At 38.0% G+C, this 22,188-nt stretch overlaps 1 protein-coding gene across 2 annotated transcripts; it reads right to left on the bottom strand.

The window, feature by feature from the left end:
* Positions 1 to 1,574: 1,574 nt before the first annotated feature.
* Positions 1,575 to 20,447, bottom strand: aclya (ATP citrate lyase a). 2 transcript variants are annotated; one of them, XM_056753642.1, is made up of 29 exons: positions 20,289 to 20,447; positions 15,506 to 15,685; positions 14,638 to 14,760; positions 13,824 to 13,886; positions 13,405 to 13,595; positions 10,325 to 10,404; positions 8,950 to 9,080; positions 8,498 to 8,616; positions 7,629 to 7,765; positions 7,485 to 7,546; positions 7,267 to 7,384; positions 7,029 to 7,183; positions 6,834 to 6,866; positions 6,564 to 6,657; positions 6,239 to 6,377; positions 5,959 to 6,127; positions 5,723 to 5,827; positions 5,433 to 5,629; positions 5,162 to 5,243; positions 4,930 to 5,040; positions 4,481 to 4,608; positions 4,297 to 4,390; positions 4,053 to 4,207; positions 3,483 to 3,633; positions 3,257 to 3,400; positions 3,031 to 3,144; positions 2,854 to 2,936; positions 2,676 to 2,752; positions 1,575 to 2,597 (listed from the first exon to the last, which is right to left on the bottom strand). In XM_056753642.1, the coding sequence occupies exons 2-29, from the start codon at positions 15,662 to 15,664 to the stop codon at positions 2,503 to 2,505; spliced, it is 3,309 nt and encodes a 1,102-aa protein (XP_056609620.1). In that variant the 5' UTR covers positions 15,665 to 15,685; positions 20,289 to 20,447; the 3' UTR covers positions 1,575 to 2,502. The 2 variants fall into 2 exon arrangements, with proteins under 2 accessions (XP_056609620.1, XP_056609621.1); XM_056753643.1 differs by lacking the exon at positions 6,834 to 6,866.
* Between the last annotated feature and the right edge of the window lie 1,741 nt (positions 20,448 to 22,188).

Genomic DNA, 22,188 nt, shown 5'->3' with positions numbered 1-22,188 from the left:
TAAAGTCATATTTTCTCTTTTTACAAATTTTGATTGCATTTCCAGGCAGAAATTAATATTGTAGTTTTAAAATATTTGATTAGTTATCACAAAGGTTTACATTTCTGTTTATATTTCAAACAGAATGCTGTTATAGAGCTTATTAATGGATGTCACGCCACGTTGAATGTTGCACCATTTTAGGAGGATGGCTGCTACTGCGTTCAATGCTGTGTTTTGTTTTTCTTGTTCGATTAGGAATTATTACTATGGTAGGTCGAACTTGATGTGTTAAAAACTACAATAGCATTACGCAGAGTCCTTCAGGAAAATGCCTGTGGTTCTTTATTTTGATATGACAAGTAACGGTACATATCAAAATAATAATAGCAGTGGCATATTATCCTCGCAAAATGGCGGCGCCACTGCAACATGCAACAGAGGGCTTGACGTCAGCTTCACATTCTCTATAGGCAAAGAACAACAAAACGCTAACATATGCTCATGGTGGGCTATAAAACAGTTTAAAACAGTTAGAACTTGACTGTTTTACCCAAAATAGCAGAATGTGCGGTGAAGCTTATATACAATGAAATATAGAGGGCAAAATATAGATAGTTATGACTATATCAAAAGATTTCAGATTCATATAATATATCTCACAGGACACATATAGGAACATCTGGTTAACAAACGAATGAATATAAAAGCACTAAACTCCAAAAAATACTGACCACAAATAGTAAGGGAAGATGAGCAAGTGAGTTGAAGTAAGTTAAGTTGATCCTCACACTGTATCTCAGCGACTAAACACTTTTTTTGTCATTTGACCACACATTTTGGAATCACCCGTCATTTCTGCCAGAATGTGAAGAAATGAATTTGCCAGAATGGCAAAGTAAGCCACATGCTGTGGGTTAAATGGAGCCAGTGTCAACACATTAGTTCTTTCATTTCTCATTTTTAAACCCTGTCTAATTTCAAATAAAATTAAGTCACAAATGGCTTTACATGTTTGCCATTAAAAAGCATCGAATAATGCCAAGAATCTACAAAAACAGACATAGTGAGAGCAGAAACTAATTAACTCTGTTTAGTCTGTTTTTGGAAGGTTACTTTGGTGTTTCAGAAGGCAAGTTATTTCAGAAATCTTAATCGAAAGATATTGAAATGTAAAGTTGTATTTGGTTATTCTGTGTAACTCTTTCCCTCCCATTGACGAGTATTCTCGTCATTTAACTAAAACGTTCCCCGCCAAAAACGAGTTATTACGGCAATTGGTCTTTGTACTACTGTACAGCAGATGGCGCTGTTACACACCTTTGGGGAAAAGTACAGAATCTCTGAATATGACGTCACATAACAAAAACTGTCAATTGTCAGTGCCAGTGTGGCTCAATATATAAAAGTTAAAGAGTTCTGTTTTGCAGCCTTACGTTATGTCTATGTGTCAGTTTTAGGGATGATTTTTAACAGATATTTAACTTATAGAAATACATTGATGTGCGCTCACGTCAAACTTTTTTTACCACGGGTGTGTTTGCATCACTGTTTTTGTTGCACATATACATCAAGCCATCATTAAAAGAGTTAGCCAATATTTAATGTCTTTATTATCATAAACTACATGAAACAATACACAACTAATGAATATGACGTATACAATAGCTTTTAGTTTATTAGTCATCAGAGATGAGTTTGGGTGAAATAAAAATGTGAAAAAATAAATAAGAGTAATCAAATGTTTGTTTTAATTAACAAATTAAAAACAGTGCTGCATTGTTAAACAGCAGATGGACTGTAAACATTGCTGGACGTCATGGCACTCTGCACTTTTACAAATAGCGTTAATGTCCAAAATATGGGTCTGATTTGTATACATTAAAAATAGATATATTTCTATCCTGAATATTAATTTGATCAAATACATAATCACATGAATCTGTTGCTTGCTATTATGTAATGCAAGTCATTATTGCACTTTTAGATGGCACTATTAACAAACTATTAGTCCAAATAGCTGGCTATTGGGTAACTTTAGTTTTATACAGTATGATTCTGTAAGTTATGAGATTGTGTAAGTACTTATATTTATTAACTTGGTTACATACATGTCTGAGTAAAAGACAAGGCAGCACTTTTTTTTAGCCACCAGGCGTTTAATATCTAATTTAGTTTCCCTTTAAAGCTTAGTAAGTAGGCACGCTAACATGAAAATTCGATTGTGTCTGTTATTTTAAATATACATGAGACACATTTACTACAGGGATGTGGAATGTATTTGAGTGATTTCACAGTTAAATGACTTTGCAAGAGAAAACCAATGCTAGGTTATTTATGTTATTGGTAAGCTTCAGTTTATAGCAAGACAGTAATTCAGTTTCCCACACTTTCAGACACAACAAACATTCTGACACATTCACAGGACTACACATACACATTTACACACTTAAAAATGCTTTAAATTCCATAGTGACTTCATTTTATGACACTAAGTGAGATGAACCGCAATGCTTTCCATCTTTACATGGTCATATGCTCCGGAAGAACATAAGAAATGTCATCCCAAGGATGGCGGTACAAACCCTGTTTCAACCTCTTCTGGTCTAGATAATGACCTGCAGACAAAAATAAAGGGTTAAATTATTTATTCACACACCTGCCTGGGAGATAAACCGTAATGAACAAACACAGACCTATGAATCCCATGCTCCGGCCCAGGACAAAGATTCCATTCAGTGCTCCGATCTCCACAAACTCATCCGCCTCATCGCTGTTCAGAGGTGGAGGCAAGAGTTGTTAACATTGACATTTAAGGATTTCTCTTATGATGTTTTATTTAAGTAAAAAAAAAGGTTTCCCTGTATTACTGACCGAGTGAAGCCACCACAGTTCCTCAACAAATCCACGAAAGCCACTCCAATAAAACCATCCACGTTCAGGATGAGGTTTGGTTTCTGATTGAGGTACAGACATAGACATTTTACTACAGTAGTAGTGCAATAGTACCTGATGCACAGTTGTACTGTAGAGACATAGAGGTGATTATACCTTTGAGGTGGTGATCTTCTCAACCTCCAAAGCATAATCCAGCATCTGAGTGGCGGGGAAATGCTGCTTCACAAAGTCTTTGAGGATCTGCACTCGCATGTCAGGATTATTGATCTGAAAATCAGATCAGATGGTAAACCAACATTGCAAAACATGTTATCAAATTATGTCTTGAAAGATTTAAGAACAATCCCACCAGCTTTAGGAGGTGCGATCATCCACTTACAGATTTCACTCGGTGTCCGATGCCCATAATGAGTTTGCCGTCTTTCTTCATTTTGTTGACAAATTCCATCGGCAACATGCCACTGTCAAACGCCTTGCTGAACTGCTTAGCAGCTGCATCCAGGGCACCTCCAAAACGATCACCCTAGAAAAACCCAGATATCTCGGTTTTCAATGACGCTCTTCTGATGTTAACACGTTAGTCCATGAGTGTGTTATAAACTTACGATTGTGAGGAGTCCTGAGGTAAGGCTGGAGATTAAGTCTTTACCCGCACGAGCACACACTATTGTGTTATGAGCTCCGGAGACAGCAGGGCCGTGATCTGCGGTCACCATCAGACACATCTCAATGAACTGACATGCGTAGCGTGGCAGCCTGCAAAAAACACAATGATATTTTTTAAAAGACTCAAGAATAAGAGGAGTAATAATGGTTATCTCATATAAAACGCATGTCTGGGTCACATATGTAAATTATATTTTGCATAAAGATAATGAAGCTTCTGTTTGAAAAAAGATTTCCATTGTTATGTTAATGACATCATGGTCCTTATTACACAATTACAAGACATGTTATAATTATGATAATTATTCAAATATAATTATATTTACAAAATACTGGTCAAATATTTAGCCCATCAAAAGTATTAAAACAGCTTCTTAACTTTGACAACACAGCATTTAATTATCAAACAATACTGTATTTTCCTCTATTTCCTAAAAAAACTGCAGTTTTGGAGATACAATGTTCGACAGCAATAATAAGGGTGATTCACCCAATAAATGAACACACACCTCCTCTGGAACCAGAGCAGGCCAAGAGTTCCACCCAGCCCAATCTCAGATTTAAAGACCTCAGTAATGGGCATGCCTGCGTAAATGAGTTCCTGTCCTCTTTCATCACAGATACTGGTCATGAATGATGCTGGCTTACGGATCAGACCCAGCTCCTGCAGACAAAAGAAGATGAAGATAATGTTTAGGCACAAGCCGGAATCTCGCAAGATGTCTTCCACACGCATGATGTTCATATACTCACACGAGCCCAGGAGTAATCCATCGGCACTGTTGGGGGCGGTAACTCTTTAGCAGGCACAATCTCGCCCTTGGCCACCAGATTATCATACACGGATCTACAGGGTAGACACACATGTGGTTACAAAGGCCACATGTTGGTCAATTCAGGTACACAAGCAAAGCTACAGTTTGTATAATTCACATACTTGATGACATCGCCCAGCTCATCAAAGCTCCTAGGCACATAAGCTCCTGCTTCTTCCAGTGCTTTGTTCTTGGCCATTGCAGTCTCAGACTCCTGGTTAGCACAAGCTCCAGCATGGCCAAACTGGACCTAAAGGCCAGAGAAACGTTCAATTACATTTATTCATTTAGAAGACACCTTTATCCAAAGCATTTAACATTTGAAATTAGGAGTCAACAATACGCGCAGCACACAAAGCTACATTTACAAGTAGGAATAGCACTGAAGCTAACATCATAAAATGAACTACATTTTAACCAAGTTAATTGAAAGTTAAGGGTGAAGTACATATAAAAACCAGAGAGGACCAGAATGAATGAATTGAGTGAATTGGTGCCTCGTAGTGATCAGAAGGTTAAACTCATTTACTTTTCTAAACAAATGAAGATGTTATTAGAGTGTGAAACGCACCTCAGATGAGAAAAGGGTGGCACATGTCCCGATGCACCAGCAGACCACAGGTTTGGTGATCCTGCCCTCTTTAATGCCATTACAAATTTTGTACTCCTCGGTTCCTCCAATCTACCATCAGAGAAGAGAAGAATAACTAAGAGGATACATTTATGCATGTGGCAGAAACGTCAGAAAAATCACACTAGGAAATTTGATCCGGACAAAGAACAGATTAAGGGACATTACGCACCTCTCCAAGAACAACGATCATCTTCACTCCTGGTGTGTCCTGATACCTTAATACGTGATCCATGAACACAGAGCCTGGATACCTACCCGAAGCACATTTAGATTTAAAATAGGTTGACTTTTTTATAACATTGTATTTCATGATAAAAAATAACTGAATAGACATTACATAGATTCTATACGTTTTATATAATATGTATATATTGTGTGTATTACTGTATCACTTAAATGCAATAAATCAACATCTCTAGTTTAAAATCATACACACACACCTGTCTCCTCCTATGGCGACTCCTTCATACACTCCATCTGTAGTTCGTGAGATGATGTTGTTGAGCTCATTGGACATTCCACCAGAGCGAGAGACGTAGGCCACGCTGCCAGGCCTGTACAGCTTAGATGCCAGGATGTTATCCAGCATTCCTCCAGTGTTACCAATCTTAAAACAGCCTGGTTTAATACCGCCAACCTACATAAACACACACATTCAAGTTACAGATGCAGGCCATTAACCATCCGTTTGTTTGCTATATCATCCTAGTCAATCAACACACACACTTACCGTGGCCGGACCAATGATGGTGACTCCCTTCTCATCAGCTGTTTTGATGATCTTGCGAGTCAAAGCCTCTGGGATACCCTCAGCTATGATGGCTATGGTGTGGATCTGTATGCAAAACACACAAAATTACATCATCACAATGGATTAACAAACAGACAAATTTGGGTTCTGAAGATTATGGTGAAGATTACGGCATGGTAAAGGTATATAAGCATCCTCCATGAATGATCTCAGACCTGTGGGAACTGCATGGTCTCCAAGGTGCTGTCATAGGCAGAGCGGAGAGAGGCAAAGTTGATGAGCACGTCCACCTCTGGATGTTTCTTCATGGCGTCAGACATGTTCTTATAGACTGGCAACAGGATCTCCTTATGACCCCAGTAAAACTTCTGTTTGTGGTCTCCTCTGATTGTAGAGATATGTATTGTTAATATAGTATCCAGTACGTAGTTCTTAGTATACTGTACATGTTCATTGTATACAGTGGGTCTTGAGTAAACAACTAAAATGACTCACGTAAAGGGGTAAACCATTGCTGCCACAGAGGGCTCCTCCCGTGAGCACACGTAATCGAAGTCCAGCATGCCTTGCACCGCCCTTGTCTGCATACCCCACACTATGGTCTTGGTGTGGTTACTGAACAGAGTACTTTTGGCTAGATGTTCCAAATGAACGACAGAAGTACAAAGAGAAGTCAAATAAAAACATAAATGTGATCAAACTTTTTTTAATTTAGTATTACAAACTGATTTTGTGTCCCACTTCACGCATTAGCCTGCAGGGGGCACCCGAAAGAACAGGTATCAACTCTTCCTGTAATTTTGCAATACGTGTTGTGTACCTGGTGCAAGTCCTGCTTGTTTTTTCTGAGCCGATGAGCCTTCTGCTTCAGACTTGGCCTCAGAAAAAGAGGCGGATCTGCTAGATGCGGGAGTCTGAAACGATGAGATAAAAAGAAATCAAGATAGAAAGTGAAAAAAGGGAAAGACACAACATAGACCCAGAGAGAAAGTGAGAAAAGGAAAGACACAACATAGATCAATCCAAGAGTTAACCTTAGGGATTAACATTATGTTGCATTAAATATTATATTTGAATGTTTCATTCTTACCTGGGCATTTTGCTGGTAACTATTATTTATGATCTGTCAACAAGATAAAAACTCTATGACCTGATCTCTACACACTATAGCAAAGGACTCATGGTCCAGACATACTGGACCATCTCTTATAATGGAAGCTTAAGGCGATGAGTGGTTGTTATAATGCAAGTTCACTCAGAATATCACACACACACAATGACTTACAGTGGTGTTGGCACTCGAGTTGAGCAGGAAGTTGGCCGTGTGGGCAGCAGCACGAGGTTGTGTATCGATAGGCCGGTGACCTAGCGCCATTCCAACAATAGCTGTCATGTGGGTCTCAGTGCCAAAGACATGAATAGGAATACCAGTGGTCTTTCCTGCCCATGCAAACACACACAGTACATAAGGAAGTAATTTGTCAAGGATTTCATTTCTCATACATGAATGTGCACATACTCACCAACTTCCCCCATGACTCTTAAACCTTCCTGGTAATTCGGACCACCGCGTCGGACAAATATAGTCACCTCATGCTCTTTCAGTGGATCCTGATAATCTTTGATGGCCCTGACGATACCCTAATACGCACAGAAAGAGCCACACAAACGCACAACAGAACTGTTACAAAACAAACGCTAATGCAGATATCAAACACAGATGGACATGTCAAACTCCAACCTTAAATGTTGCCGCCACATTAGTGAAGTTAGCGATGCTCCCTCCAATGATCAGAACTTTACCTATACATAAATAAACAACACATCAGAATCATCATACAGAACATGTAGGCATAGAGGGACAGAAAAAAGTTCTTGGACGTACCATCAGGGTGTTTCTCACGGGTCATGAGTGACAGGATGGTTTTGGCATAGTCGTAGGTCTGCTGTTCACTAGGAGCGCCTGAATACTCGCCGTAGTTGGCCAGTTCATTGACTCCGCCCAGATCACAGATTGTATCACTATGAAAGAATAATAAATCCATTTTATTCAATGTTAAACTGCTGGGCAACTCCTATAATTACATCATATTTATACCAACTATATTTCTAAATTCATAAAATTGTATTTCATTTTATTAATTTAAAACGCTTTCTGGACAAGAAATAAAATTTTTAACATTTCTTTTTTTTAGCAAAGAAACAACGTTTTTTATAATGTGTTTCATTTGTTTGAACCTTCCACCAGCTACATTCCACCAGGAAAGTGTATGACTATGAAATACCAATGAAATTGTATTACAGAGTAAACCGAGCGAAGCAAATGATCCATTAAATCTAAAATCTGTTTGATTTGTGTTTACAGTTTTTGCTTCAAAGAGAAAAACTTTGGACTTCTGGATTCTTGATTACTCTCAAAGGAAAGCACCACATGCACAAACATTCTAATTAGTCTCTCAATGTTTTCTCTCGCTCCATCTCCTCCCTCCATCCAGAAAGAGAGATAGAGACAGACAGATGCAGTAGTGGTAGATAACAGTCATCAGGGAGGGATGGGTATCGCCGTCACAGGGACTATGACTTAAACAAGAATCTGCTTCCAGCCCATAAAGCCAAACAGTTTCCATTTTAATGTCTTCTCTAAGATTTAGTATATGCTAAGCTTCATAAACCTCTCAGTGTATTGTTAAGTCTTTATTTTAACACACTGAAATGACAAACTTCATATGCAAACTCGAGAATGCTGATGGGTACCTGTACACGACAGAAGCCCCGCCTCCTGCCACCATGGTCCAGATTCTTCCACATGGATTGAGGAGAGTAAGTTTGAGGCTGGCACCACTCTTAGCATCCAAATCTGCTATGTACGCCTCCTAAAAAGTGGTTACAGAAGCGCTTATGTATGATAGTAAACGTAAGACAAAAATCCACCTTGCTGTTCAAACCACACACACAAAAGACAATGTCATAAATTAAGTATAAAGTCCCGTCTCCAAAAATTGTTACAATTCTATCTTTTGAAGGGCAAATGTTAGTAAGCCAACGCATCAGAATCAGACACAGAAGCTTCCTCTGATGAGTCAGCAAAAACAGAACAAGAGGACAGATATTCTTCAAAGAAAGTAAGAAAGCAAGACTATTTCTGAATTGTAATTGTACAAGACAACATGAGTCTTTATGTGTAAGATATTGATTGGTCCATTTACCTCCGGATAAGCTTCTCTGCCAAAGGGAGGAGGAAACTCCACATCACCCCATTTGGCCTTACATAAGTAATCAGCGGTAGCATCGATTTTAGCAGCCATGTCCAGCACATACACACCATCCTTATTAACCACTAAAAGAAAAAAGATCACATGTTCATACTACAGAATAAAGCAATATGCTACAGAACAACATGTGATCACACTATGGGTGAGAAATGTTTTTAAACACAACATGAACCAGAACTCCTAAAACTCCCTTAAACGCCTTTATAAATCCGTTGATATAATAATATTTATTATGTAAGCAATACGGTACGGAAGACACGGTTTCCATCAGAGGTATGGCAAACAGTCCCTATTTTTACAATACACAGCAAATACAGTGCAAGGATTCTGCACATTCACACTGGGATAGGTCCGTGCACCTGGGTTTGTGCATGTGTACGCAGAAAATTGTTAGAAACACAGTTGACACAGAAGCAGATGCTGTGGAGCACACAGAGACTTAATTAGTGTCATGTGAAACACTCCCTGGCACCATCAAACAGCATGTGAAATTATGTTCATTCATTAGAAATCTGAAAATAAATACTTCACAAAAAAAATATTTTACAATTTAGTCATCATCATGCCATCCCAGATGTAAGATTTGCATTCTTCAGTTTCACTTTTCACTTTATAAACTATATTGGTCCCAAAATGTTGAAGGTGCAAAAATCATGTACATTCATATTAAACTGCCTTTTTACAGTTTTCAAATTTGACATATTTTATATACTATACACTTACAAAAGAGAAGATATGAAGTAATCAATGTGCCATCATAACGGAATATGGTGCTTGTTTGGGTTTTTATTTAATTTAAGGAATTTAAGGAAATATCAAAATATTGTTTCTCACACACCCATTGACATTTATTAACACGCTTGAGTTATCACTATTGTGAGATATGTGCTTTTTTTGGGACAGATCGTTTTTGTACAATAAATAATATTGTGTTCAACTGAAGTCATATACATCTGGTATGAGGCCAAGTAAATTAGGATATATTTGTTTGGGTAAACTAATCCTTTAATAATCCAACAATTATAACAATAATTTCCTTAAAGAAACATTAGTTTATTTAACATCTAATTGAATTTAAGGCTTTAATTATATATATAATACAGAAAACAAACCCATGAGCTAATAAATCCTGGAAAATAGTTTTAATGTTGGATTAGTCATTCAAGTCTAATAAGAGTGTAAAACATTTATTGGCTTAAACATTTGTCAAAGTTTCCTTGTGCCTTGAAAAGAAGGGAGTCAGAAGTTTTGGTGAACTTAAAACTACCACGCAACAGGCGAGGAGGGATGGGCTGGTCTTGAAACTTACCAAGAGGGTTGATTTCCAAGTATGTAAAATACAAGTCCTCGTACAGGTTGAACAAGCCCACCAGGAAACTAGACAACATCCTGAAGAGAAAAAAACTTTAAGCTGCATATTCTCACAATCAACATATAAAAAAAAATGTATTTTCTTTATTATTATTATTATTATTAATATAAGTGTATAACGAAATTCAATAACAATGCATATTTTACCTGCTACTATAAATAACTTTATCCTGGCATAATGTCATTACAAACTGCCAAAACCACATTCCACAATACAGAACAAGCTAAATAATCCTGTCATGCAAGATCATCACTGTCTGCACGCACCCAAAAGGTGATGGTGGGGTGAAATTAAACCAAACAAACTAAAACAATAAAAGTGGACTGCAGACTGTGTGGTAATGACATCCAATTTAGCAGCAGAATCTGTCACAGTTCAAGTTTCAACTGCTGCTATTTTGAGTACTGAGGGAAAACAGAGCGACGGAAGGGAGGAGAGAGTGAGAGCACATCATCTGTCATTCGTGCCATAAAAAAATAGCAATAAATAAACTGTGATGGCTCACAGTCCATAGCACACCAATTACCCACAAGCAGTCTCCAGTGAATCCGTCTGACAGCTTCAACTTGTGGGAGGACAGTGAATCAGTAAATTCACTCACAAACAAACATTTATCTATGCTGTTTTTCCACACTTTCTGATGGTGTGTGTGTCTGACTCAGAAAATGAAATGAGAAAGACAATAAGGAAGGTTTGAGAGAGAAGGAGAGAGAGAAATACTGTCCACAATGTGCTGCCAAACAATCTCCCAGTCAACCTCAATGTCAGCCAAGACAGTGTGAGTGTGAGTCCCGTCAAAAAGACAGATAGGTTTTTACATGCGTGATCTGAATAATACTGAGGGTGGCGAGAGAGAAAGAGAAAATATTGAATTAGTGTAATGGACCAAAGAGCCTTTAGCTGCATGCTTCCAGCAAAATGCATAAATAGGAGCGTCCAGCTTGTTTGTCAACGATCTCTCCCTTGAGCTCTGCTATTCAGTGTCATTATGAACTTAATATGTTGAAAGAAGAATATTCCACAAAGACTACTTTTAACAAGTTCTTAAAAGAACAAAAATACAACACCCAAAGAATGATTCTCAAACAAATGACTCATACATCAAAAAGACTCATCTAAAGCTAATGAGTTATACGTTTTAACTCAGTGAATCTGTCTGAATGACATCATCTGAGTCATAAAGTGATTTACAAGTCATGGTTGCCTCAAAATGAACACAGCTGTATTATGTTTTATGAGTTTAAAATGACAGTGAAAAATTGTAGTGTCATCAACCGAGATAAATTCTGTTACTAAAACGTTAAAAATCTTTATGGAAATAGAATTAAGTGCCATCAGCATTAAAAACTAAATAATTAATGTCTTTCCCATTCCAATTCTTACATACGCCAAGCCCAAAATATTTGACAGGCTATGTCACCTCCATATACAGTGAGGGAAAAAAGGATTTGATCCCCTGCTGATTTGTAAGTTTGCCTGCTTACAAAGAAATGAAGGGTCTATAATTGTTATAGTGGGTTTATTTTAACTGATAGCGACAGAATATCTATAAAACAATCAGGGGAAAGAATTTTATATAACAATAATGAAATGATTTTAGTCAGTGAAATAAGTATTTTATCCCCAAGAAAATTTTACTTTGTACTTGGTGGAGAAACCCTTGTTGGCAAGCACAGAGGTCAGATATTTCTGATAGTCGGTCACTAGGTTTGCACATTTGTCAGGATACATTTTAGTCCACTCCTCTGTCAATCTTTAAGGTTTCTTGGCTGTCGATCATCAAATTGGAGTTTTAGCCTCCATCACAGATTTTCTAAAGGACCAAGGTCTAGAGACTGGCTAGGACATTTAATGTGCTTCTCCTTGAGCCACTCTTTGGTTGTCTTGGCAATATGTTTTAGGTCTTTGTCATTTTATAGGCACATCCACGACCCATCTTCGGGGATCTACTTAAGGGGATGAGGTTCTCGACCGAGATTTTATGGTACACTGGCCCGTCCCTCAGCCCCTCAATGCGGTGAAGTTATTGTGTGACCGTAGCAGAGATATAAAGCCCTAAAGCATAATGTTTCCAACACTGTGCTTCTCTGTAGGGATGGTGTTCTTAGAGTCATAGTCAGCATTTCTCTGCCTCCAAAAACAGTAAATTTTGGTCTCACAGCAGTGCCAGCACTTTCTTCAAAGCCTTTTCTGAATCATTTTGATGTTCATTGTCAAACTTCAGACGAGCCAGGCGGGTCTTCTTGGGGAGGAGGACCTAGTGGGTGTTTCAGGATTTCATTCTATTGTGGCATAGCTTGTTACCAATGATTTGCTTAATAACTGTGGTCCCAACTGTCTAAATAAAATAAACAGGCTTCTTCCGTGTAGTTCTGGGCTGATCTTTAACCTTTCTCATGATCCTCTTTACTCCATTGGGGAAATCTTGCAGGGAGCTCCAGACCAAATGCTTTTAATTGTTTTTTTGTATGCCTTCTATTTCAAAATAATCGTACCAACAGTTGTCTCCTTCTCACCAAGCTTCTGTCTGTAGCCTATTCAAGGTTTGTGCAGGTCTACAATCTTGTCCCTGAAATCCTTTAAAACCCAAATTTTTCGTCTGGACCATGCTGGTGTAGAGGTTGAAATGGAAGATACAGTTTCTGTTGGCAGGCATCTTTTATATAAATTACAAGCTGATTCAGGAGTACTTTCTTAAAGTAACAGGACTAAGCTGCCGTCCATATAAGCAATCAGAAGTCTTCCTAGTTGGTAGGGGATCAAATACTTATTTGGAATGCAAATACATTTATAACCTTTATATAGCATTTTTCCCCTGATTTTTTTATATTCTGTCTCTATCAATTAAAATAAACCCATCATACAAATTATAGACCCTTAATTTCTTTGTAAGCAGGCAAACTTACAAGATCAGCTTCAGCATTCATACTGAAACATCAGGTATACAGTATTCGATCAAATTAACACACATCACTACTACTTTTTGGTCAAATCTCAGTCTGATTAGTCTAACTCACTCTTTCTTGTCTGCAGGAGCGTGTTTGAGGAGTTCACTCTTTACTGTGTCAGGGCTGATTTTCTCATCCACTCCAACCAGGAGTTTCAGGGCCTTGGAGTCCACATCTCCCACATCCACACCCCCCTCGTGATGGAAGAGCATGTAATCGCCCTCACGTGTGGCGTAGATGCACACGTAAAACTCCTCCTCCTGGCAAGACATATGTTCATTCAGAGTTGTTTTTCTGTTCTGTTATGAAAACTATACAAAACTATACACTTTTCAGATAAACAATATCATAATAAAAATATGAAATCATGTAAATCATGAGCAATGTATTTCCCTTGAAGAGAGAACTAACATTAAATAACATTGAAGTAATGTGTCTATTGACAATGACTGAACAATAGATTTTGTTTTATACACATTTATACTCACTTGCTTATGGGGAACAAAAGGCTCAATCAGGAAGTTCTTGAGAATGCCTTTAGCCTTTCCCACCTGCGAGACACAGACAGAGATTTTGAAAGCTTGTATGTAGTGTTTGTGCCATATGATGTCCTTAAAAGCAAAACTTCAGAAACTGCCTTCGGTCTAGAAGCTTTTAATGACAAACACACAATATAAAGCAGAATTACATAAGAGACATAAGAAAAGGAGGCTAGAGGACGGAAAATATTCAGCCTAAGGAAATGCTTTGTGTTGAGAAGTGACTGGCCCCTTGCCCCCTAAGAATATCAAAAGATTTGACATGCATCGCCACAGCCAAATACACAAACACACACATAAACAGCAATCTCATTTGTGGTGCAGTCACAACAGTGGGCCAAAGGGTCAGATGATATAAATCAAGTAGAGATATGAAAGGCGAGGTGACATTTCTGCGCGGAACAGAAAAACAAAGAATAATGACAAGGTGAAGTATTAATGTGATGGAGACAGACAGCAACGACGACAGTAGAATAGTGTGTGACTATAACTAAGCCTTTAATGGAACAATTCAATCTTATTTTTGCCTGCTAGGTCACAGGAGGTCTGAAGTCTGGTTGCGTTTTCCTCTCTCACTTTCTCTCAGCAATAGCTTGTTAAATGTCTTTAGGCCTGAAGGCAACAAATGCGTACTGGAGTATTAGATGAATGGATGAATTGTACACACACACAAACACCAGATAGACGTGTTCACTCATTTCCACTGGGACAACCATGTCAGCAAAATAAAAAGCTAGTGCTGAAGAAGCGTGTGTGTCCTCACCGTTGTCTCCTTCATACGGCGAGGTTTTAGCCATTCCTTCACACCATTCAGATCAAGATTCACACCGACCAAGCCCAGCTTCCCTCTGCGTTTGATCAGCTGATCTGGCTTTACAACCAATTTCTGGATGGAAACATGATAAACAACACAATTTTATCTTTAATAACTTTAAGTGACACAAATGAACAGCCGGCAAATTTTTGTCATTTTATTTAAAAGCGTGTAACAAAAGTTTAGTACGTAGAATGGTCAAAAATTCTTCTTTAATGCAGAACATTGGAGATTAGATACAAAAAACGGATTTAGTTAAGGACTTGCTCATTTTAATGAATGCCTTCCTCAAATAATACATACCCTGAAGTTTGAAGACACTTAATTATTCATCTGTAGAATCTTAGAATAATATTTACCTCATTTAAACAATTTTTTAATTAAAATAACTATAAATTAGCATCTTTATTTAGCCATCCTTTGCCAAAAAGTGAAAAAATCCTAAACAGAACTATGTAAAATACAAATACAGTTGAGTCTTGGATTACTAGTAAAAAGGCTTCCATTTGGCATCCTTGCTTAAGGAATAATTCAGAAAGAGAGAGAGAGAGAGAGAGAGAGAGAGAGATGAGTCATATCTAATATCATTACCCTTTGGGCTCCGCCATAAAGGTGATTAAGAGTGCTTTTACAGCAGAAGCTGAGAGACTGAAATGTCCCTGTACTGTCATTGAAGAAATTCTGATCTCCTCACTTTAGTACTTAAATTAAGCATCTAGTCAAGCATTCTCTGCCCTCGATATCTCTCCATATGATTACCTGTATTAATTTATATATAAATATAACTGAGGGTTGGCACTAGAACTGTTATTGTTACCTCTGTCATAAGCCAGGGATGATCCTGAACCAGACGCTGCCAGTCGGTTTCTGGCGTCACATTGGCGTAGCGGAACCGGTTCTGTACAGCGGCAGTCGTGCATATGTGCTTGTAGAGGAACTCCTTCCCCGTCTGCTCGGAGATGGCTTTCGCTGACATGGTGCTAGATCACACAAATCACTGCAGAAAAAGAGAGACAGTGACATTCTATTACCATAGGCCATATGAGACCTCAGACGAAAGAAGGAAGGACAGCATTATACATTTTGACAGGTGTGTGCAAAATCTTAATGAAAAATAAATAGGAGTGTTGTCCATTTTTAAAACATTCAGACAGTCTCACAGCTCAAAAGGCCACATAAAACTGATTAAGTACTCACTGATATATTCTCAAATGCAAATTGGTGGAATGTGATATACGGCTAAACAATAAAAAGCACAAATGAAAGAACATGTCGACTAGTTCTCATCTCTTTTTCTTTTTTGTTTAAAGACATCAGAATTAGCACATACCTCAGTGAATTACTGCTAACTGGAGAATGGATGTTTACAAATCTGCACAACCAATTATTTACCCTCTGCTTATATTACATTTGTCCTTTATTTTACCCCTTGTCTCCTTGCCGTTTCTTGAATCAGGGAAGGGGCTAAAAATAGGGTCGATACTTTGATTTGATTAGCACCAGACTTTGTGCTCTGCTAGAGGCCCATCACTCTTCTAGTCTGATTGATAAATGACATACAGTATGTGACCAGCAGTGGTCACGGGAAACGTCTGAATATATTTATTTTATAACAACACAATCAAACGTATAAAACTTCCACAATCCCCAAAACTGTTTGAAGGAATAAAAGCAGTGTTCATATCCATCAACAAGACCTGCTCCTATACAGCACACGAGTGCTTTTGTGACTGACAGGCTGAGGCCTCAGTCTGAACCGTCTCGGGATGTGCAATACAAGTAAAGTACCGTGCTGTCAAAGGGGTCACTGAACAAGCTTATAAAACAGCCTTTAAAGAATAGAGCGAAACCTGAATGCAAAAGAAGATATTTTGGAAAATGTTGTTAACTGGCCAGTGCCGTTCGGTTACCAACTTTCATCAAAATATCTTCCTTTGTGTTCTGTTTCTTTCATTTGTCATTAGTCATTGTAAAAACATTATTTACAAAAAAAAAAAACATTACCGTGTGCACCGTGGCTTTGCTGATATATTTTAAGATGTGTCAGTGTAAATTGTTTTTGATCAAGACACCTCTGACTAGGATTAACCTTTTGTCTGGGAAACCGCCCCTTAGTGTCTAAAATGCCTTAATGTTTCCCCCCCATTATCCTTCTCTGATTAAAATTGATGTGGAATGGTGTGTGGACACGTACAGAATATTTACTTGGAGAAGACAGTCGGGTCCTGCAACCAAGCAATTTACTAATGAACAGAGAGGACGGCTCCAACCCCCAAACCCTTCCTCCACATTTTCTATTCATTTTAAGATTCTTTTAGTTTTCTATTGAATACATTTTGTTTAATTAAAGGAGCCAGTCTTTTGCTGTTTTTGAGGCTTTGGTTAAGTTTTTCCGGTGTTTAACAATGGATAAAGCATTTTTTACAAGAAACATTAATATATTTTACATATTTCAAGTCTAAGTTGACAAGTTGTTCATTTCTGTCCCTCTTCTGACAAAACAACTGGATTTCTTAAGGTCTATATAAAGTCCCTCCTTCAGAAAGGCATCCACCACCAGTGTGTCCTTGAGCAAGACACTTTACTCCATGTTGCTCCAGGGGGATTGTCCCTGTAATAAGTGCACTGTAAGTCGCTTTGGATAAAAGCGTCTGCCAAATGACTAAATGTAAATGTAAAGGCTCTGATTGGTAAAGCTGAACAGGTCTGTCGTGATTGGTTACCCGCTTAGAGTGTGTGCGTGTTTGTGAAGATGTCCCAACCATACCATATCAGCGAGCTTCGGCTTCTCAGGCTGTTGTGATTAGTCGGTGCCGCTCTCAGTGCACGTTTATTCATAAACTTTGGCTTTTAGCAATAAACTGTAACAATGGCGTCAACTTCACTTTATCAGATAAAACCATGCGGATCAATTTAAGTGTAACGGAGGTCTGCTAGTGCATGTGTAAACGTCAATCTTGGTTAGAGATTGAATTTTTTCTATGGCGAGAGAAATGAAAAAACACAGCTTTCACAGCCTATGTTAAAGTCATGGAAGCTGACATTAGACCATTGGTTAGCTTAGGATGTGTGTAGCTGAATTCTTATTACCTGCTGTAGGACAGTGATAAAAGTTAAAATCGTTTAGCGAGTAGCCCAGTCAAATGTTTACAATCTCTGAAAACCAAACACTACTCCATCGGTTCTTCCTCTTCTCTAAGGAAGGCCTCGCCCCTTTTTGGCATGGATATTCCTTTGGGCGGAGGTTATTAAAAGCACTTGGAATAGTGACATCATGTACATCATGAAGTAGAGGGCTGTTGTCCGATTCCAGCCATTCTTTGTTGTCCTTGAAAAGCGAAATCTATTAAAGACAATATCTCGCTTGGCACTGAACTTTGAGCTTGATCATTTTGCAGGTATTGTTTATGCTCTAACAGCAACATTACACACTAACTAAAGGTTGAAAAATGGGATCGTGGAGATTGGGGCCTTTAAGCCAAAATAATTTGACAGTTTCATGAAAGGTGGCCAAACTAACCACATACTAATGTGGGGTGTTGTCACCAGCAGTCTATAGACATATTGCATTGTTTTAACAAAAGCAAGCTCCCTTTTAACTTCTGAACTGTTTGCTGCAAGAAAACAATACATGAGCACTCAGTTCAGCAGAACCAGAAAATCGTAGTAAAGAAAAAAAAAACTCCTACACAGAGATCTGTAAATACAAACTAGAGCAAAAAGAATTTTTTATACACTTAGCACCGTCTGAGTTTAATTCCAAATTAAATGTATAAAGTTGAGATACGCACAAACTTTATAATTCGACATTTAGACTTGACATGTACAATTCACATGTCAATGATCTTCAAGCATCACAGCAAACATTCATACAAAGAAGATGAGTCACTGATTAGGCTCCAATGGTCATACATGCCAGCAGGAAGAAACATTGATGCAACACTATAATAGACAGATAACTGGACTTGTGAAATCAGCAATAAAGCCAAATAGAGATTATAGTACATCTACTAAAATAAACAGATATTCAAAGTGCAGAACAAATAAGCCATAAAGCTTTTTAAGTGGATAAACGCATATCCAAAATTTCCTTTTCAACCTCAATTACACAACAGTTTATTTTCATCCTTTATTCCGACCATTTCAAATGTGCAAATATTTAGTAAGACAGCTCCGAGACAGTTTACGGTTTGGTTCACTTATCAGTAACTTACTTATCTGTGACTTAAATTACATTCATCCTCGTATTGAGTATGACAGCCGTTTAGTTTTTGTGATGGCGATCTTTCAAATTAGATAGTTAACAGTTCTCCATCACACTAAATGGCCTGTGTAGACATCTACATTTGCATCCCAGTCCTTACAAAACATAATATGGGGTAAACTAAACGTATCTTGGTGTCTCAACTAATCTCCTAAAAACTAAAACCACAAAAGCTTTAAAAATTAATGATAATTCATTGTAATTTTGCAATATAGTAGCCAAAGAAAAATGATGGGGGAAGAACAAGGTGGTTTGTGAACACCAACAAGGGACAGTCATTTAATTTCTTCAATCATGGAGAGCACTGCTTAGTGTTTTAGTATTGATCTTACGGTCATTCAAAAGCGACAACACTGAACTCAGGACCGTACACACGAGCAGCTGTTACAATGGTTTTGCGTCACAACAGTGAAACAGCTGATTTATGAGTGCGTTTCCCTGACTCCTATAAGAGAAGCAGTATTTGAGCATAAGAGCATCCATCACTTCAGACTGAGGCGGGGCCCAAACTAAAGATATCGATCTTATAACATGTGTGCAAGAAAGCAACAAATCTCTCTGGCACATCGACTGCTTCAGTCTTTCCGTTTCCTTTCTCTGATGATGCGGAGATGATAACACCATCTGTAAATGACACGATGGTCCCAAAATCGCTATTAGCCTCATATCCCACTAAAGTTTACGAAGCGCAGGGAGATGACGTCACACATGCTGATCTCCATCCTTATTGATTATGCTGGTTTATTTAAAAATCAGCACCAAATAACTATCATATTCATATCCATCACGTACATCTTTCATTCAACGTGAGTTGAGTCTAGTTCGTCACATTAAAAACTGAATCTAAAGCTATTTTATAGTAGTAGATACAGAATAATAATAAAATGCATCAACAAAGCAACAACAAACAACAGATAAGCACCAAAAAAGGCAAATGTTATAATACAATTTTAAATGCATGCGTTTTGTTGCTCTGTTTTGTTTTTCAAAACGTAAACATGCAAAATAATGTTATACTTCCGCATACGTGAAAGGTGTTAAGTCAAACAGAACCGGTCAATCATTCACATCGTATGTAACGTTAAGGACCGGTAGAACCTGTCTCTGTGCAAGAGAACTGACATGAGCACGATTTAATAATTAAAAGAACAATTAATGACAACATATTTACACAACGATTCGTGTACGTTGATTACAGTATACATTTATTACATACAACAAAAGAGCGATGTACTTTTCCTATGTTTACTGGCTACCGTTTCCAAAAAGACACTGTTTAGATTTTTCTTTATTTAGTAATGTTGCTAATAAACTGAACGTCACAATGGGTACTTACCAGTGTATGAAGTGATTCAGAAGAACGAGTATTCTTCTCTCACAAGCCGCTTTCACTGTGTTGACAGCTGAGATGTGGTCGCGAGAGACACTTTTTCGTTCACGCAGCGTGCTCGTTCACTCTATTCTCTATTCTTTCGGTCGTTCCTGCTTTCTCTGCGTCGACATCTGACGATGGCCTTGGCTGATCTCTTCCATCTCTGATTGGCTCTCGCCATCCGATGTTTTTCGTGACCACGCCTACTCCGACGGTGGACGATTCATCGCATTGGAGTTTGATTGGTTCGTGTCGGAGCGCTTGGCCAATCAGACTGTACCTTGAGGATGTCCGTTTATAAACGAAAATATCGTCCCATAATAAAGTACAGAGAATGACCTGAATGTGCAACGTGGACCTAGTTTTGAAAGCGTTGATTTCTGAAAATGAATTGCTACAATCTTTTAATATTGCCAGACATAGAGATAATAATTACATCAGAGTGCACTTATCGTACTTCAAGTGCAGTAGGCCTATGCAAATCTAATATACATGTTTTTTTATTCAATGGCGTTATAACCTAAAAACCACATACTTGAAAAGACAAGCCTAAAACAAATTATAAGCAGTAACCCATTGCATAATATAAGGTTTACATCTGCAAGCAAAGACAGAAAGATTGATCAGTCATAGCCCAATTCAAATGCTTTCTAGACAAGGTTATTCTCTCCCTTCGGGGCAAGAGTTATTTTGCACAAGACATTTAAAATTAAATTAGCTCTTTACAATCTAGCCAGATAAAATCAGAGTGACGTTACATGCTTTCTGTCTCTCGCTTATGAAATAGCAGGTGGATGGAAGTCTTGGCCTTTGAAAAGGGCATTGCAGCTCTATCTATTGCTAATGCACTCGCTGGCTCCTGTATCCACAGCAGCATCAGTTAATGGGTGTAGGGAATGCAGCCAAGAGACATGACTCAACCTGACTCAAGGCTTTAAACAGAATGTCATTGATCCACTGATATCTAAATGAGACCAGTGGTTGAAGTTTAGGCAATAGGGAGATTTTTCAGTTAATGGTAAAAAAGCAAGCACATTTCTGTATAGTGTAAAACATTATGAAATATTTAATTTACAACACAAGCTTGCATACACTCCCTTAACCACATGTGAAAGTATGAGATTTCACCATCTTGACATAAATGTAGTTCACCTTCAACATGAAATTTCTATCATCATTTACTCACCCTCTTGTCATTTCAAACCTGTATGACTTGACTTGACTGATTCTTCTGCAGAACACAAAAGAAAATATTTTGAAGAATATTGTTAATAGCGACTAAACCCAGTTCAGTGGAACAAATGAAGTCATACAGGTTTGAAATGACAAGAGGACATGTAGGCTAAATTATGACAGAAATTTCATTTTGAAGGTGAGCTGCTACATCTTTAACATGCCACAATCGGCACTTGTCAAATACTGATAAATGGTTTTGGGGAGTATATTTAACTGAGAAACAACCAAAATACAAAAATCTTCTCTGCTTAGTCACTTCAGATAGCAGTAGACGGGTTGAAAACGATTTCATAGTTGTAAGGGGTGACAGTCGCCCCCTTCTGGCCAAGAGGAACCATGATTCATGCATCCTTGAGTGCCTGGGAATAGTTCACCCACAAATAAAAATTCTGGCAACATTTATTCATCCTCAAGTCGTTTCAAACCTGCATAAATGTATTTGTACTGTTGAACACAAAGTAAGATAATTTAAAGAATGTGGTGAAACTACACAGTTTCAGGGCCCAATTGACTCCAATTATAGATTGTTTTCCTCTCATATTAATCAATAATGCGCCAGTTCTGTTTATTACAAAAAAATCTTCCAAATATCGTTTATTGTGTTCAGCAGAACAACGTTTACAGCTTT

This window comes from Triplophysa dalaica, chromosome 7 (assembly GCF_015846415.1).
Source record: "Triplophysa dalaica isolate WHDGS20190420 chromosome 7, ASM1584641v1, whole genome shotgun sequence".
NCBI lineage: Eukaryota > Metazoa > Chordata > Actinopteri > Cypriniformes > Nemacheilidae > Triplophysa > Triplophysa dalaica.
This window is presented reverse-complemented; position numbering and strand designations above follow the sequence as displayed.

What these genes read in the sequence shown, in the direction of transcription:
- aclya (XM_056753642.1), bottom strand. Translation starts at nt 15,664, where the DNA reads ATGTCAGCGAAAGCCATCTCCGAGCAGACGGGGAAGGAGTTCCTCTAC. An exon ending in GTCGCCATAGGAGGAGACAG is followed by an intron (nt 5,244 to 5,432) that starts GTGTGTGTGTAT and finishes TGCTTCGGGTAG; the next exon opens with GTATCCAGGCTCTGTGTTCA. An exon ending in CCTCAGGACTCCTCACAATC is followed by an intron (nt 3,401 to 3,482) that starts GTAAGTTTATAA and finishes GGGTTTTTCTAG; the next exon opens with GGTGATCGTTTTGGAGGTGC.